The 18002-nt window shown below is 35.9% G+C and overlaps 1 protein-coding gene across 8 annotated transcripts in view; it reads right to left on the bottom strand.

Annotated features, from left to right (window-relative positions):
* Positions 1 to 18002, bottom strand: part of CBLB (Cbl proto-oncogene B) — a 214076-nt gene that overhangs the window by 46342 nt on the left and 149732 nt on the right. For all 8 annotated transcript variants that reach the window (XM_055316315.1, XM_055316310.1, XM_055316313.1 and 5 more), the window contains 3 exons: positions 11956 to 12141; positions 9841 to 10206; positions 2722 to 2816 (listed from right to left, as the gene is read on the bottom strand). In XM_055316315.1, the coding sequence (XP_055172290.1) occupies positions 2722 to 2816; positions 9841 to 10206; positions 11956 to 12141 (647 nt within the window). The remainder of the gene's footprint in view (positions 1 to 2721; positions 2817 to 9840; positions 10207 to 11955; positions 12142 to 18002) is intronic.

Below are 18002 nucleotides of genomic sequence, written 5' to 3'. Positions count from 1 at the left end.
AAACTGAAGAGATAAATGTGCCATTAAAAGTCAACACTTGTACTGTTAATTGTGGTTAATTTGCAGCATGTAAAACTGAAAACTAATTTGCTGTTAAACATATGTTGTTAAAGTATTTCTGTTTAAATAAAGCAACTGCACTGTTTCTGAGGGAAAAATCAAGAGTAAATGGGGACAATATATATTCACATGCACTTACAAACTGTAGTAGTAGAAAAATATCAATAAAATACATTATCCTATGAATTTATTCTTAATTTGTCGGAGAAACAGGTATCTAATATTAAATATATAGGAAGCAAACTGCAACCTCTGCTTTTTAACCCACTTGCCAATATGAATTTAATAAACGATACTCAAATTTAATCTCCAATTGGCAAGATTTTATTTACTTCATTTTCTGATGTTCTCTGAATTATCATAGTTAATTGAACTTAGATGTTTTACTACATATACATATATCCAGAGTTCATTTGAGGCTAGGATATCATATAGTTCTTACTGATTTAGAGCTCCCTATATGGAATATGTGTATTTGACTCCAACTTTTATGTCAGCTACGTTATCTGGCAGTTCCCAGGAGTTACCATTGGAGAATGCTCCAATTACCTTAGTTTCCCACTGTCCCCTGAGTGATGTCACATTTCACACTCTTGCTTTTTCTCGTCCACTCCCTTTTTGAATTGTGTCTATTCTCTGTTAGGGAATTTCCATCCTCTCAAATAAACATCTTTGGACTTACAAAGCCTGTAACAGTCTTTCCTCCAAGCCTAAGTAAAACTAACAAGTAAGAATTGCACAGTTTAGTGCATAATGTTCTCTAGTGATTCCATGTAATTTAATTTTATTTTCTAAAATAGAGTGTAAATTTCTTGGGGGCTGGGATTTATCTTATCCTTCTTTTGTATTTATATGTATTGGGGTCTCTAGGGGACCAGCAGAGGAAGAAGTGAAGATGCTTTAAGACTTTCAATTAGAGGTGAGATCTTATCCAATAATCAACCAAGCAACCAGGTATTCTCAATATATTCACTACACCTCAAAACAATAAGGTGTCATGGAAGAATCAGAAAATAAAAAAGGTTTTGTTCTCAAACCCTAATATTTTCAATGTGGAGAAGCACTTTAAAATTAGAAAACCATGGAGCAGACTACATAGTTAAATGTGTAGAAAGTTAACTGTAGGAAAAATGAGAATTAGTTTTACCACTTACTATCATTATGAATGAAGGGTCACAGAAGTTTTCATAAAGAAATAGAGCCTGAGACATGGACCTTTAGAATAAAGATTCTGAAAGGGTGGTGCACAGGCGAGAAGAACTTGAAAAACTCAAAAAACAAACAAAAAAAAAACAAACAAAAAAATCAAGACAAGACTGGAGGGCAAGCATTAGGAATTACTGAACAATATTTTAGTTGGGTAAAATCCTGTGGATCTTACTGCTAGCAGAAGAGCATATAAAAAGAAAGAAAACAATGCTAGGTTTTAAGTAGGAAAGTGGTTTGGGGAAAGTAGAATTTAAATTATTTCAGCTGTGTAAACAAAATCTATTGGAGAAAAGGCAGGTAGTCTGATTGGTTGATTGATTTATAAAGAGTTTATTTATTTATTCATGAGGGACACAGCGAGAGAGAGAGAGAGAGAGAGAGAGAGAGAGAGAGAGAGAGAGAGAGAGAGGCAGGCAGAGACACAGGCAGAGGGAGAAGCAGGCTCCATGCAGGCAGCCTGATGCGGGACTCGATCCAAGGACTCCAGGATCACGCCCTGGGCTGAAGGCAGGCGCTAAACCGCTGAGCCACCCGGGCCTCCCAGTAGTCTTATTTAATATAAAGAGTAGGAGGGGATCCCTGGGTGGCTCAGCAGTTTAGCGCCACCTTCAGCCCAGGGCGTGATCCTGGGGTCCTGGGATGGAGTCCTGCATCGGGCTCCTGGCATGGAGCCTGCTTCTCCCTCCTCCTGTGTCTCTGCCTCTCTCTATCATAAATAAATAAATAAATCTTTAAAAAAATACATAAAGAATAGGAAAATGGGAATCAGGAGACCTGGTTTTATCCTGGTTTGACGTGGGTACATATATCATTTAACTGACTGTCCAATGTGTCTCTTGTGTCCTCGTTTTTCAAATGAGACAACCCAGGTTAACTTATTTTTCAGTTAACTCATTTTAAAATCCATTAATACTAATTCTAAGATCATAACATATCATGTGTAAGCTTCTTTCAGTTGTCCAACTCTGAGGCAATGGGGCAGATTTAGCTGATTATAAAAAACTTCAAAAGAACAATCAATAGGATTTAGTGGCTGAATAAGTTTAGGAATCGAGAAAATTGAAAGAATCAAAGGTTATTTTCTGATACCACACTGGATAGTTGGGATAAATGTGACACCACTCAGGGAGAGAGGTAAATTGGAGGGGAAAGCTCCTTGTGCTATCTTTCCTCTTCTCGGGTACAAAGATGACGTAAGTTTTCTCTCCCTGTTCTTCCATGTGTAATCCCACATGTAATCCCAGAGTTAGAGAAGTATCATAGATGCTGTGGTTGCCAGCAAAGAAGAGGAAGGATCTTGATTTCTGGTACCTTAGTTTCTAAACCTGGCTGGATCATTTTTGTTGACTTTCTATTCAAGTTTCTATTGACTTTGTACTTTCTGTATTGTGTACTTCACATCCACTATTATCGTATCTTTATGCACGGACAAATGATCTCCAAGTAACTCACTTGATGCTAGGGACAAGGGTGGCAGCTGGAGGAGGAGGTGAAAGCCGGGGAGGAACATCATACTCTTCGCTTCCCAGGTGACCATTGGAAAAGACCTGAAAGGACATCAAAGGGTTGGTTTAGAATTTAACTTGTGGAGGACCTTAAAACAGCAGCAGCTCTTAGAAGAACTATAATTTTGAAAAGAATATGTAATTTCACAGTTTATTTAGACAAGTAAAATATCATATAATTTACCTAGGGAGTCAGTAGCACCATAGTGACTATTCACTACCACCCAAAGGAGTACCGAGTTATAGGTAAAACATATAATACAACATGATTCTTATACATATTGAGAAGGAATATGTACTTTAATTTCTATAAATCAGATATTGGCTAGATACAAAGATAGTAAAGTTTCCCCAAATACCAATAAATTTTTATTGAGAAGTTACCATTCTCTCTAGGAAAAAGAAAGCAGTACTGGTGCAATTCTTATTTCAATTCTCCCAAATAAAAGTGTTCTAAATCCTCTCTCTCTGGAGTTAACAGAATATTTTTAAACTTCTTGATAAAATAGTACATGAGTACAATCAGAAAGGCCTTTCATCTTTCAAGGCTTGGACCTTCAACACTATTGGCAACTAGAGATCTGTTCTGGCTTTCAAAGTGCAGGCAATTTTAAATGGAATTTTCAATGTGAACAACACAAACTAAAACTGTTACCTTGCTCATAAGGTACCGTAGAGAACCAGTGTTTAATTACTCAGAATAAGAATTTCCAATTTCCAGGTTTCTCAGTTACACTACAGGGACTGAACAATTGCTTGTTACTAATCCAACAACTTGAAATTAAAGCCATTTAAAGAGAGAGAGAGAGAATAACTTTGTATATTCACGCACGTACAAAAAAAATTAGGCGTATTTTAAAATCTTTAAGTAATCATTAGAGTTTTATAGTGTGGCTCTTACCTAAACTCTTATTAATTCATATTTAAAAGGTAGGCTGATGTGGGGGCAAAAGGCTATAATATAACCTGAATAGCTCTATAGCACCATCTATGACCTACCAATTTCTTTTCCTCCCCTCATATTTCTGAAATGGTACTGAAGCCTTTAGAATGCTTAAAATAAAAGTCCACATCCTTCTCTATCAACTTAAAATAAGAAACACGGTTTAAAGAACACATTTGAAATATATCAATGATTGCATTTCAGAGCTACACAATCTAGACCTTATAGCACTGAAGTTTCATCTAAAAACTAGAACCTGTGCTAGAATTCCAATTTCTCTTTTGCACGTCTCCTTCGTTAGAGGCCATATGATAGTTACACATTATGATAAAACAGATCGCAAACACCGTTTCACTCTAAATTCCACATTCCCACCTGCACCCATTCCAACAGACTTAGAATCATTTTAGCTGCCACTACCTGCGTGAGTGCAGAAAGTTACAAGTTGAGCTAAAAATAAATATTTTATATTATTTGGAAATCTGAAAAGCCTGTTTATAAATAGGAGAGAAAAATAGTTTCTCAAATGTGTAGATTGATAGCACCAACTGAAGCAGTTTACTGTGCAACCCCATGCACTCAGGCAATTTCTTCTTCTTCTTCTTAAGAGCGGCAAGGCAGGCGGAAGGGGGTGCAGAGAGAGAGGCAGAATCTTAAGCAGGCTCCATGCTCCCTGTGCTAAGATCACGACCTGAGCCAAAATCAAGTCAGTTACTTAAATCAACTGAGCCACCCAGGGACCCCAGATTCAGGTCTTCTTTAATTCAACGGAGACATCTTTTTTTTCCTGCTTTCCCAGCTGACTGCCCCAAATCAGCCACAATTGCATTGAAAATGGTACCAACTGAAATATTCTGATCCTATTACTCTTCTGCCAACAAACAAACAACAACAAACTTTAAAACCTTTTCCTGTCTCACAAACTAAAGGTAACAGTGTAGAATTCAGGACAATTCTATTATTGGTTTCATTTTTAATTTTATTTTATTTATTTATGATAGGCACACAGTCAGAGAGAGAGGCAGAGACACAGGCAGAGGGAGAAGCAGGCTCCATGCACGGGGAGCCTGACATGGGATTCAATCCCGGGTCTCCAGGATCGCGCCCTGGGCCAAAGGCAGGCGCTAAACCGCTGCGCCACCCAGGGATCCCTATTATTGGTTTCGATCTACACTACGTGTTCTCTCTCCATATTCTGTCCATCCAAAATTGACTTCTTCACTATGCCTACTTTCCCCACCTTCATGCTATTCCTTCCTGTCAGGTCTACAGAAACACCTACCAATCTTTTCGTGTCTGTAGCCAGGGACCTTCTTATACATAGCTTTCTTTGTTCCTTCTTTTACAATGCAGCTCAATTAGATTTCTTTTTTCCTCTTGAGGACCCCGTATTGTATTTTCTGAATGATTTTCCTATGTCTATTCTCTTAGTTAACTAATCATATACCTGTTTCATTCTCACTAGACTTTGTTTTGTTCATTTTGTATTTCCCCTGGTGTCTTGAATATCCTAAGTACTCATAAAGCTAAAACAGGCTGAAGAAATGTGAATATATTAGAGGAAGTTTAGACTTATGGAAGAAGTTTAATCTGAGTTATCATGTAACTTATTATAAATTCTAGGTTATCCCAGATTAATATGTTTCTACATGCCTCAAGATAGCATTTAGTGCTAATCTTGAAGTCTGAAATGTCTTCTTATGATTCAGGTATTAGCTAAAAATTAAGCTAAAATTAAATACTTTAAGTATTTGGGACCCTTGATATACAGGGAAAACACATACTTTTGTGATAATCTTAGTACAATTAAGACAGAACTTATTTATACAAAATCCCAAATGCAACCCATTTTCCCCATCCCACATATGTGAACCCACACAAACACTACCCCCAAAATATCACTAATTTGTCCTTCTACAACATCAGATTGGAAATGAAGCCCATGTACACAGAGGACTTATTTCTTGATAGCCACTTGAGATTTATAGATAAGTTTGACGTCATTCATATAAATATGTGCCTCTCCACCAAAAAGCAAAAGCCACAATCTCAAAAAGGGGAATCTTTTGATGTATTTATCAAGCAGCATCTTCAAAAGATTCTTGTACACAGGGTCATTTTAGAATAATGTCACCTACAGTAACACAGCAAGTCAGAGATAGTTTTTATCACATTAGAAATAGTGGGTTTTGTGAACTTTCAAGAGGAACGAATAAAGATAGTTTAATGCAATGTTAGTATCTGGATATAAGTAGATAAATTTCAACTATCCAATGATACTTTAAAACATTTTAATGCAAATATTTTCACCTCAACTAATTAAAATAAACCACCACCAACAATAAACATCTAGCCAACAAAACATTTATGAAAGAGCAGGTTTCTAAATGTGGCTAGAATCCGAGAATTTCAGACAAAGGAAATAGTAGTACAGGAAAGAAATTTCTTACCAATAAAAGATGATAAATAAGTCTAATAATGCTTAGCTTACAGATTCCCGTTAAAAGTCAAGTATTACCTTAGCTAATTTGATTGTGCCAGGTGGGAGGGAGGAGAGAAAGGAAGTCAAAGAAAGTCACAGAGAATTCTTACACTTCATTTCAACAATGAACTCAATGGCTCTTTCCCTCACAGCTCCCTACAGGTAGCAAACGGGGTGTGATTAGAATTTAATTTATACTTGTTCCCCCCCTACCATTTATCTAGAGAAGATGCAAATACAAAGGGCAAATGCCTCCAGGGGATGGTGGGCAGTGGCAAACAGAGAGGACTACACATGATGAAGGAAAGCGGGTTGTCTCTCATTTACATAAACTCCTCTTCAGGTACATTTAGTTCTCATTTAAACATTTCATGCTTACTCCAGTTTTCTTATCTTTAAAATGGGAAGAGAAGCGTTCATTTGAAGTATAACCTCTAATGAAAACAAGTCTAAATGAGTGCTGTCCCTACTTCACACAAGAATGTATTGGCTTACAACTGGAGAGACTGGAGGGTTACGGGGAGATACATCAGCTTCCATTCTAGAGCCCCACCCCCCTTTATTCCCAGGATGAAATGTTTTAAAAACTGCACACCTCATAGTACGGAGAGTGAGGATACACCGTAACACTTACCATTCTCATTAAAATAGAGGAGGAAAAAATTCCTATTTCAAACAAGAAAATGACATTCTACCTTTGGCTGGAGGCCAGTGCTGAAAAAATATATTAAAAAATGGGTTTTCCTCCTTGTATATATGGTGGATGTCTTCTTCTTCCAAGCCCTTTCCCTGCCTGTGCCCAACCCCACCCCAGCGCACCCACACTCTCTTGCTTCTACCATCAGCTTAAATACTGGACTAACTCACCAACCAAGTGCTTGCCACATACTCATTAGGAATTATGCTAAATAGAGAGCAAGGAGAAAGAGATGATGATTTTGAATGAAAATGTCAGCTGTTACAACTTACACTGCTACTTCACATCTAGCTGTTACTTCTGATTCCAGGCCTGAGGAGCATGAGGATTTATTTGGAGGTTAACTATTCTCCTAGATAAGGTTCTCCTAGATAAGGTACTATTATTCTTCCATTTTATAAAGTAAGGAAAATAAGAGAGACACACCAAGAAACACTAATTCTAGAGAACTGATGGTAACCAGAGGGGAGGTATTTTGCTCACCCTCTGGACAAAATAGGTGACAGGGACTAAGTCATGCACTTGTGCTGATGAGCACCAGGTGATGCACAGAAGCGTGGAATCACTACACTGACCACCTGAAATTAATAGAATGCTGTACGTTAACTGTGCTGGAATTTAAATTAAAAAAAGAATAAGATATTTTTTATGTTATAAGTAAATCTTTCTATTTGTAAAAAAAAAAAAATGTAAGAAAAATAAGTGGAGTTGGGGCAAAGACGTAGTAAGCTGCTCACATTCATAAAGCCAGTAAATTCTAGAGCAGGAAATAAAACTCTGTTCTGAGTCCAGAGCCTGGTTGATCTGTGCTGGTAAGATTTTTAGTCAGGTTAAAATGCAGCTATCAGCTTTGCCTTATCCTTGTCATTTTTCCTTCTGCCCGAAGGAGCTGAATGGTTTCTCTGCTATTAAAACATTTGGTTAAATTTGAAAGGGGAGAGAGCATTGCGATGCCGGTTATCCTGAACACCACGAGGGTCTTGCATATAGAAAGCACTTACAAATGTGAAATTTAATCAGTTTGGATGGAAGCACCATAAAGATGTAAGAAACAAACTTACTGAGGGCCACAAGATCCCAGCTGGACCCAGTCCTCTGTTAGATGTTAGCGGAAGCCAGCCTCTTACGTTTCCCCACAGTGAAATGAGTAAGAAGAGTTAGGCTTTTTCTACTGTATGTAACTTATAACGTACCTTGTAGCCTATTGAAGGTCCTTCATAAAGATCATGAGAGAGAAAAAGAGATGTCTGTCTTACAGCATTTATTACATTCACTATATATAAATCCTTCTTTTATCATCCACCACAGAAGTTGAAGAAATAGACTGAAATCATAAATCTTAGAAGTCTAATTTTGGTTAAAACTTTATATCTGGTTGTAATGTGAAATTAACTTTGAGAATATAAACACTGCATTATTAATACACACAATATATGAGATTAGGCCTTAAAGAATCTTAATGAAGCTTATTTAGCCAAAACTAAATAAGATTAAAATCCACCTTTCAGTGAGATACTGTGCAATTTCCTCAGTGTTCTCTGGCATATTAATATGTATCAATGATCAAGACACAGAAGTTCACAGACAAAACATTTGAAGGAATCTTCACAACTGAAGTCACTATTAATATTTCATACATATAATTAACATAATAAAATTTCATACCTATAAGTTATGAAATAGTAACTTCAATTTAAAAAATGGTAACCTTCCATACAAAAATTAACAGCCAGTGTTCTAGGGCTAAGAAGGGCAGGTTGTATTAGTGCTTACACTATACAACATATTATGTAAAAGAACCATGAAATAAAAGGTCTTCAATGAACTGGCTAAGATAATTATTTTAAGTATTTCCAAAGTCCATTCAAGAAATAAATTGTAATATGTTGCTGAGATAAAACCTCAATTCACATCAGAGGCTGTTCCAATCTGCTTCTCAAGACAAGTAGGACCATATATGAATGAAACAGAATAGAAACTAAAGGAAAAAAAGAAAAAAGAAAAAAAACCCAGCAGATCCCTCCAATCCAGATTTCATGTTGTGGGAATGTACATTTGAGGATGATAAGCACTCCATTTTCAGAAAACACTATAAAAGTGGTTTTATTAGTATTTTTTCTTTCACTTACCTTCTAGACGACCTTGGGGGAAACCTTTAGAGTTCTTCATATTTAAAACAGATGATATATTTAAAATACCGAAGGTACCAAGGTGAGTTACTGGCAGAGTCAGGGCAAACTCCCACCACTCCTCCCCTTGCTGTGAATGCCAAACTAGACATTTTGACTCTTCATATCCTGGCTACCCTAGAATCACTGAAGTTAAATACACAAAGTTCTCTTTACCACTTAACCTTGGCAAATGAGCATGTGTGAGCATGCACACATGTATATGCATGTGCGTGTGACGGTCTCGTTCAGTTTTATGGATGAAGAGCTTGCTCTGTAAGAGTGAACTGCAAGTGGTGCCTTTATTATATGGGAAAAGTTCATTTTACCTGGACGCGCAAGCTGACTATCGTTGGCAAAAATGCCAATGATCGATTTATGATATGCTACAGTCAACTTTTTTTCAGATTAGACAAAACCAGATGAGTTAAAAAAAAAAAAACCACAACAGTACTGATTCTCCCACCTACAAGTTATTAATAGGAAAAAGTTTTGGCAGATGAAATAAGGGAAGGTGAAATAAATCTCCTGCAAATTGTCTGGTGTCTTCACATTAAAATTAAATCATCACTTAGAACCTTCTTCCTGACTTCTTTTAAGTTTTAATGAGTTTCTGATTATTTATAACTTGGAGAAAATTAAAGACCTTCAGGGAAGTGCCACACCAGGCAAAAAACCAAAACAAAAAACAAAAAAACACTGCCCAACCTTTTATACTACCTCCTGTCAGAAGAGTTTGAGCAGACTGTTTAGCTTCTGCTTTGCTTATTCCTTACCTTGGCTCCTTCTAAAGGCAAATCGTGGCGTCTGTGTTTTCGCAGAAGCACTGGGTCAGAGCCCATTCTACTGTGCCTTCCATTTACATTTGAACTTGCTGTGATTCCAGGCTTTGGAGAGCCCTCCCCTAAGAGTCGACAACCCACTGACTGATTAGTTCCAAACACATCCCGAGGGCACCAGGCTTCAAGAGGCATTGGCTGGTCTCTAGAAGGCACACTTTCCACGTGATGGAAGTGACGACTCAGTCGGTTGTCAGGTGGGATCGGGGGAGGTCTCTCAGGTGGAGGTGGAGGAGGATCTCTTAAGGGAGGAGGCGGTGCTGGGAGTGGTTTATCTTGTTTTCTCACCATGCAAGGAGAAGACTGACGAGATACAATGGAAAAATAAATGAATTAGAAGTCGCACCATGAACTGAAAAATGATTTCTTGGCTAGTTAGTCTATTATCACTTTTGTTTTCTAAGCCATAATGGAATTTTATTATAGATCCCTGTGCCATCTTTTAATGTTTCTTTTTATCATCAGTTAATGACATGAAAAAAATTAATGAGAAGCTTATGTAGAAAATGAATACATAAACTTGAATGTTATGGACTATAAAGACTACACAGGAAAAAGTAGAATATCAAAATTATACGATGATTTTGACTCATTGAAAATAATATGCAGTCCTTAATTTATTTGCACCCTTTTACAATTTAGGAGAGAGGAAAGAAACTAGCAAAGTTATTGTTGTTTTACTTTTTGAAAGAGCAACTTGATTTGTAACATGTCTGAAACAATAAAAGCCATTTTCCTATTTGCTGCTGCAACATAAAGCTACTACTAAGGGGCAAATTTGCTCTGATCCTGTGTTTTACCAGTTATTACTAGAATAGTGGAAAATCACAAATAATAGAGAATTACTTATACAACTTATCTGAATTCTTATGGATCCTTGATATAAAAAAGAATCTAATTCCCATATGGAAATATGAAGGTACATGCACCTGAATTCAATCTATATGACTTTTATGGTTTTATTTTTATTTACATGGTTCATCTGATGATGATTTTGTGCTTTTATCGTTAGAAAATATTACAGAAAAAAGGAATGTGCTGAATGTTTACATAATTCTAACTAAATGCCATCCTAAAAAGTCTTAATCTGATCTTAAAATCAAGTTACCTGTAATTGAGAACAATCAAATACTAAAATATTGTGCTTCTGACTCATCTTAGACTCTCTAAAGTATAGTACCAAGTGGAATTAACTTTTTAAGTCTTTTATTTAATACAGCAAAATACACCCTTATCAAGTTTGGAAACAAAAGTCCTCACAAAACTAAACAAACTGGGGAACCCTGGGTGGCGCAGCAGTTTAGCGCCTGCCTTTGGCCCAGGGCGCGATCCTGGAGACCCGGGATCGGATCCCACATCGGGCTCCCGGTGCATGGAGCCTGCTTCTCCCTCTGCCTGTGTCTCTGCCTCTCTCTCTCTCTGTGTGACTATCATAAATAAATAAAAAAATTAAAAAAAAAAAAAAAAAAAAAAAAAAACTAAACAAACTGTAGGCTTAGATTTACGCAGTTAGGATTACGTCTTTAATATTAAAGAGTAATGTAATTACTCTGCAAATATTGTAATTCTTTGTAATTAATTCCTTCGGGTATAAAAAGTACTATACAAATAACTGCCTCTTCTGAGTCACCTTGAAACCTGGGTGATAATTTATCACATCATAAGCCCTTATGTAAATATACTTCCATCACATTCTTGTCATGACACTATGAAAATGAGTGTAAAATATCATTTGATAAGGGCATGCAATTTATTTTAATACATATAATGACTTTTAAAATCCATCTTACAGAATAACTGTATTTACTCTTCTATGCATTTTTGCAAATCAGGGAGACACTACAGACCTACACTCTCTGAATAATTATGTAACTTTTACAGTAATAAAGCAAAAATAGGATAGTGGGCTCAGCATAAACAAAATGAGAAACACATCAAAGTTCTTCATAAACAATTAAGAGCACAAGAAATACAAGTAATGGAATTCAAAGAAATCTGAGCAATCCGTAACTGTCACTTTAGTGATCTGTGTTTCTAGTAAAATCGGTTTACCTTTGGTGAACCAGTGGGACTGCCACAGGGAGACCGAACTATGCCTTTCTGAATTAGATCCAGGCGAGGAGGTACTGGTGGCAGGCTCAGATGTGGGATCTGGAGAGGATCTGGATGTGGCTTTCTTCTCTGTGCAAGGGGAGAGGACCCTGGTGATGTGACTGGTGAATTTTGCCTATCAGTGCACTAGAACAGAGAAGAGAAAGAGGATGTTGATTTGATGTGCAAAGTGCAGGCCTTTCAGTTCTTAAGGAAGACATTTGGTTTGAGAAGGTGTCTGCCATTGAACATCTGTTAAACTCAGTTTACTCTGATTAATAGATGGGAAGCACTCACATGGCCCCTCAAGGGCAGTATTATGGGGAAAAAAATGGGTAAGTTTCTCTTACATATTGCAGACAAGGCCTAGGAAAAAAAGAAGAGCAGAAACATAGTGTAAAAACAATCAAAGGCAAACATTTCCCTCAGAACCCCGTCCACATTTTATGAGGAAACCAGAAACATACAACGCAGTAATGCACACTGCTCTTGCTTTCTATACTATGAAATTTTCTTAAATCTTTGATTTATAGTGTATTCTAGAACTCAGAAGTCATTTTGTTCCATATAAAATATGCATCCAGTGCATAGCCTACTTTCGTACATCCTAATTAAATCAAGCAGGGTCTAAAAAATAAAAATGTGTATTTAAAATAAAAATAGCCCAATTGTATTTTCCTCAGGTGTTCATATGGAAAAGATACCAAGTTAAGTGTTTTTCTTTGCTACTGCAGGTTTTCTACATTGTTTTGTATTTCTGCTGCAATTTTCTACATTGTCTTGTAGATAAAATGACAATGAAAAGCCAGCAAGAAGTACTCTGTTTTGTACGTATGTAACCCTTTTTTATTTTGGGATTTTTCTTTTAATGTGATATAATCTGCTGGTGATTTCATATAATAATCATACTAATTAATAAAATGGCCTCACCAACGTAAACAGTATTGTTATGAAATAGTAGGCAGCCCCTTTTCAAGGCTAAGTTACTAGCTCTTTGGAGATCTAGGCTTGATTTTTATACCTACCGATGCTTTGATAGTCATCTGTTCCTAATGCTAGTATTTTCAGTGTTAAGCTGGTTATCAACCCATTTTCGCCCTGACATTACTCATCTTTATAAGAGCAGTCAATGTCAACAATTGACAATTTAATTTGAACTGTAGCAACAGTGAGAAAGATTTAGCCATCTGTCTTTATCTGAGGGGGGATGATAGATTTGTGTTCATATCCACACTTAGTTACACTGTATAAGGCTTTACTAAAATTGGGTTTGTTTGGTGTTTTTTCCTCTTAGACTAGGGTTATGGGGTTTTGGAAGGAAGACAAAAGTCAAGTAATATTTTAACCACATGGTATCAAGGGCCCACACTATCAATGATTCCTCACTGCTGATGCTGGCCTTTGATTATATAGCTAAGGGCTATCTGTCAAGGCTTCTTCATGGTCAAGTTATTCTCTTTTACTCTCCCTGTCCATTCTGTACTTCCTGCAGGGCAATCACTATGCACAGACCACACTTAAAGAGTGGGGAGCTACAGTCCCCACTGTAAAGGCTGCTTTTTAAAAAGATTAATTTATCTATTAGAGACAGAGACAAGGAGAATGGGGGGGGGGGCATGAAGCAAAGGAGAGTATCTTCAAACCAACTCCCTGCTGAGTGGGGAGGCCAACACAGGGCTTGATCTCAAACCCATAGAGATCACAACCTGAGCTGAAACCAAGAGTCACATGCTTCACTGACTGAGCCACTGAGGCACCCTGAGGTATTCTTAAAAGTAAATTTGAGTGGCTCAACAAAATCATCTAGTCCATCTCTCAGATATGCCTGAATATTGTCATGACACTGCTGAACTGCCAATTCTTTGCTTCTCTTTAGGGTGCCAAATAACTAAAATAGGTCAACAAATTTACCCATAATTTTACATGACATATTAAGAAACTTTTCTTCTTTTTAATAATTCCATGATTCTGTTTTATATCTCTTACCCTGTGATAAGACAAAAAAAAAATTTTCAATTGTTACCAAATTAGAAGAGAAAAAGTAGAAACTCTGTAGTCATAATAAACTGATTTTAATGTAGCCGCTATTCTTAATAAAATAATTCTACTGGGATGCCTGGGTGGCTCAGTGTTTGGGCATCTGCCTTCAGCCCAGGGCATGATCCTAGAGTCCTGGGATCGAGTGCTGCATCGGGCTCCCCAGGGAGCCTGCTTATCCCTCTGCCTGTGTCTCAGCCTCTCTCTGTGTGTGTGTCTCTCATGAATAAATAAATAAAATTTTAAAAAACAAAAACAAAAAAACAATTCTACCCAAAAATCCATGGAGTCCTCACATGGTCAGGAATTTGAACCTTCTGGAATAAAAACAACCCCAAAATGATCATACACATAATAGAAAGAATTCCTGATATAAACAATGTGCATCACAGTATCACAGTATCTTAGATCAGGAGATGTCACAGGACCTCTAATTCTCCACACATCCCATTAGGACAATTTGCAAAACCACCACCTGACAAAAATGCTTTGGTCACCTGGTAATTATCCTTTACAAAAAAGACTGAAGAAGCAAAACTATTTACAGTTCCTATTCCACACACCCCCCCAGCCACACACACACACACACACACACACACACACACACAGAATTACATAGCACTTTATCCATTTAGTTGTTTGCAGAGAAAGTTTTCAGCGCTAGGTGCACAAAATGGACACTGCTGAATAAAACCTCTGCTCATCTGAGCACTTTCCTTCCACAGCTATCTTCCTGCTTCCTTCATTACCTGAAAAAGAGAATTCTGACACAGCCAACAGACCACCTCACACCTTAACTTCTGTTTTAATTACTAATATTTAAACAGTTCCCAAGTTCCTAATATGTTTAAATAAAGGGATGGATCTGAGGTGAATTGAGTGAACTGTTAGATTTGAAAGGATATACCGAAAATTCTGAGGACGGACATCCAAACCAGTATGTGGGGTGCAGCAATAACCTTGAACTTCTAGATACTTCTAGAGAAACATATTCTCAACAGCTTTGTGAATGTAACTGGAAGCAGATCTTGCTTAAGCATAATTCATATTGTATTCTCAAGGCAATTATATACCATCCTCCTGAAAAACTAATTCATTTTGAAGCATTATAATATCTGTAAGTTGACTTAGAAGGATTTTATGGAGAATATATTTGTATGTGAAGAAACAAAAGATGTTTCATCTTTACTGAGTATGTAGACTAAACTTACCATATTTTATTTATTTTCCTGAGTTACCCTAAATCATATTAAAATCCCCATGTAAGAGTAGATAATTTAACAATGCCCTTTAGATACTAACATATTATTCTTTGCTGAACTTTCTGCTCTATGAATAATTCTGTAATCAAGAGTACTGAAACTTTGCATTAACTATTATTGCTGGCAAAATTCAATGTTAACTATGAGCATTTGTAAACATTTTTAGTAGGCAGTTTTAGTAGATGGTTCCATAAACGGCCACTTTTAATTTATTTGAAAAAAATCAGAATTTTTTCCTTCCTATCTGATAGTCTAAGGGGAAAAGACACCTAACACAATGCTTCACACCCCTTCTCATAATTAAATTCTTAGATGAGAAATCAAAAATTCATGACATAAAAATTTATCAACTCAATGAGAAGAACAGAAAGTTGGCCCTTTTTTTCCTTCTGAAAATAAAGAGAAGCAAATAGACTGATTCAATGTAGGTCTAAAATTATTCCTCCTTTAAACTGTACCTCTATCTCTATATAATATTTGGATATTTAATGGTCTTTCAAAGGATTCTGATTCTATAGCATCAGAATTTCCCGTTATATAGAAACAACAAATGCTCTAAAGCTGAGCTGTGCAAAGGAAATGTGGCCGGTCATCTTTAGTCTACCGATTTATAGTATTTTCCAAACAGATTCTATAATCAGACATTTCCCTCAGCTCTTCCTCCCGTGTCTTCTTCTACAGGTCTAATCCCCAACCCAAGATCACTCAGGCCATTTACTGTTCTCTACTTCTGATATGTGACAGTGGGAGTTGTTGGGGAAAACAGCAACAACAAACCTGGAACCTACTCTCTGACTCCAGTTTAAATTCTAAAACTGAACTATGCTAACTTAATCACCTCCTACTGATTTGTCCAATATTCCTTTATAATCACTACCATCTCCATTTTGTATAGAAATGCAGATTTAATACATGTACATAAAACTTCTTGAGTAGAAGGGTAGGAAAACATTTATTTAAATCCTGAATAATAACAGTTAAATATTTTATTGATAGGGATACACTTGATTGGAATATGTTAATGTGAAATGTGACTGTCAAACTGAAGTCCTAAAGCCAACTGATTATAAAAAAATCATATAATTTAAAAAAATCATATAATCAAACCTATAATCTGACTTCATACACATATATTTCCTATACGTAATATTTGAATTTCAGCTAGAACTTTAAAATGCCATGCAGTCTTACACAAATTACCTGTAGATTAAAAAAAAGGTTAATCTATTTCATGGAGACTTTATGGAATAATAAATTAAATGAAATATGAAATAAAAGCAGTTATAAAACAATTTATTTGGATGATATAGTTAGAAATATCGACTCTTTTGACATAGAAGTGATACAATACAATCTATTCCATTACATCTCCAAAATTCCAGTCAGAGTTTGTTCATCTTCACTATCAAACAATAATTCTATTAGAGATATCCTTAAACAAAAAGTTCCTACCCTTCTTATTTTGTCCTAGAAAATTCCTCTCACTGTCAGGCCTAAACAAAATCAAATACGAAACAAATAATTAGACTAAAGTCTTACAATGCATTCAAAAATCAAACATGTCATTTGAATTATTTGCTATTAATTCTTACCATTAACACAAAATTCTAGAATTTAACATAAATTTTTATTTTTTTCATCTTGATCTGGAAAGCATCTTACATATAGAAATAAATAAGAGCAAAAGTAGTAAAGAGGAGGTTAAAAGGTTTAGGGGTATGCATATTGTGTCAATTGTTCACCATGATAAATAAATTGAAGTGATTTTGGTGCTCATCTCCTTGTGTTTTCACAACTGCACTTTCATCATTCCACCTCCCCCCCTCATTTTAAAGGGCATAATTTCAGTGCTTAAAATTTGGAATTACAGGAAAATACAAAAAAGGCTTTGAGGACACGAACATAGTCACTGGTGATGTTTCCTAATCACATATACAATTTTTAATCTACTCTAGATTGGCTAACATTATAGCAAAAGAATTCTAGCTACCATTAAACATTCTTCATGAATATAATTTTAAAGGCTGAATCACATGTATATACCAACATTTACATAACATTTCCTGCCATGAACAATTGGGCTATTCTGAAATGTTTCTATTATAAAGTAATAACATTAAAAAATGTCTTTGGTAATACACATTTTATTTTGACTTTTACTTTATTTAATTAAAAAGCCTTTTTATTTGACTATAATTCACGTGCATTTTAATTTTTAAGGGTAGACTCACAGAATGTTTTGAGTATAAAGATAATAGGCTCATAACTAAGGTAGATAAAAATTTATGAGAATCAGTAGGAGGTCATAAGACCTTTGCTGTCCAGATGGTAAAATGAATTTATTCTCCTATCATTTACGTGTAGTGGTTACCACTGCACAAATTTCAAAAGCATAAAGTATTTATAGTTTTGAATTTTTTGTTTACTTCAATAGTTGGCATTTCAGTGGCACATGTTAATGTTTAAATTTGAACTGCTTTAATAATTAGGGAAAAAAAGCAGTATTTTTTTTGCCAAGTGTATTTCTTCTTTGGCTTACTGACTTTGTATGTTGTCTCATTATCTATTATATTATGTACCCCTTATTGATTGGAATGAGCTCTTTATTTATTAGTGAACCTCTATTACATTACAGTTGTTGTGAATATTCTTTTCCTACTTTATTTTCTTCATTATTTTATGGTAGAGCCTTTACCTCTGTTCTTCTGG

This window comes from Nyctereutes procyonoides, unplaced genomic scaffold (assembly GCF_905146905.1).
Source record: "Nyctereutes procyonoides isolate TBG_1078 unplaced genomic scaffold, NYPRO_anot_genome, whole genome shotgun sequence".
Taxonomy (NCBI): domain Eukaryota; kingdom Metazoa; phylum Chordata; class Mammalia; order Carnivora; family Canidae; genus Nyctereutes; species Nyctereutes procyonoides.
Note: the sequence above shows the minus strand (reverse complement) of the source record. Positions and strands in the feature narration are given on the sequence as shown.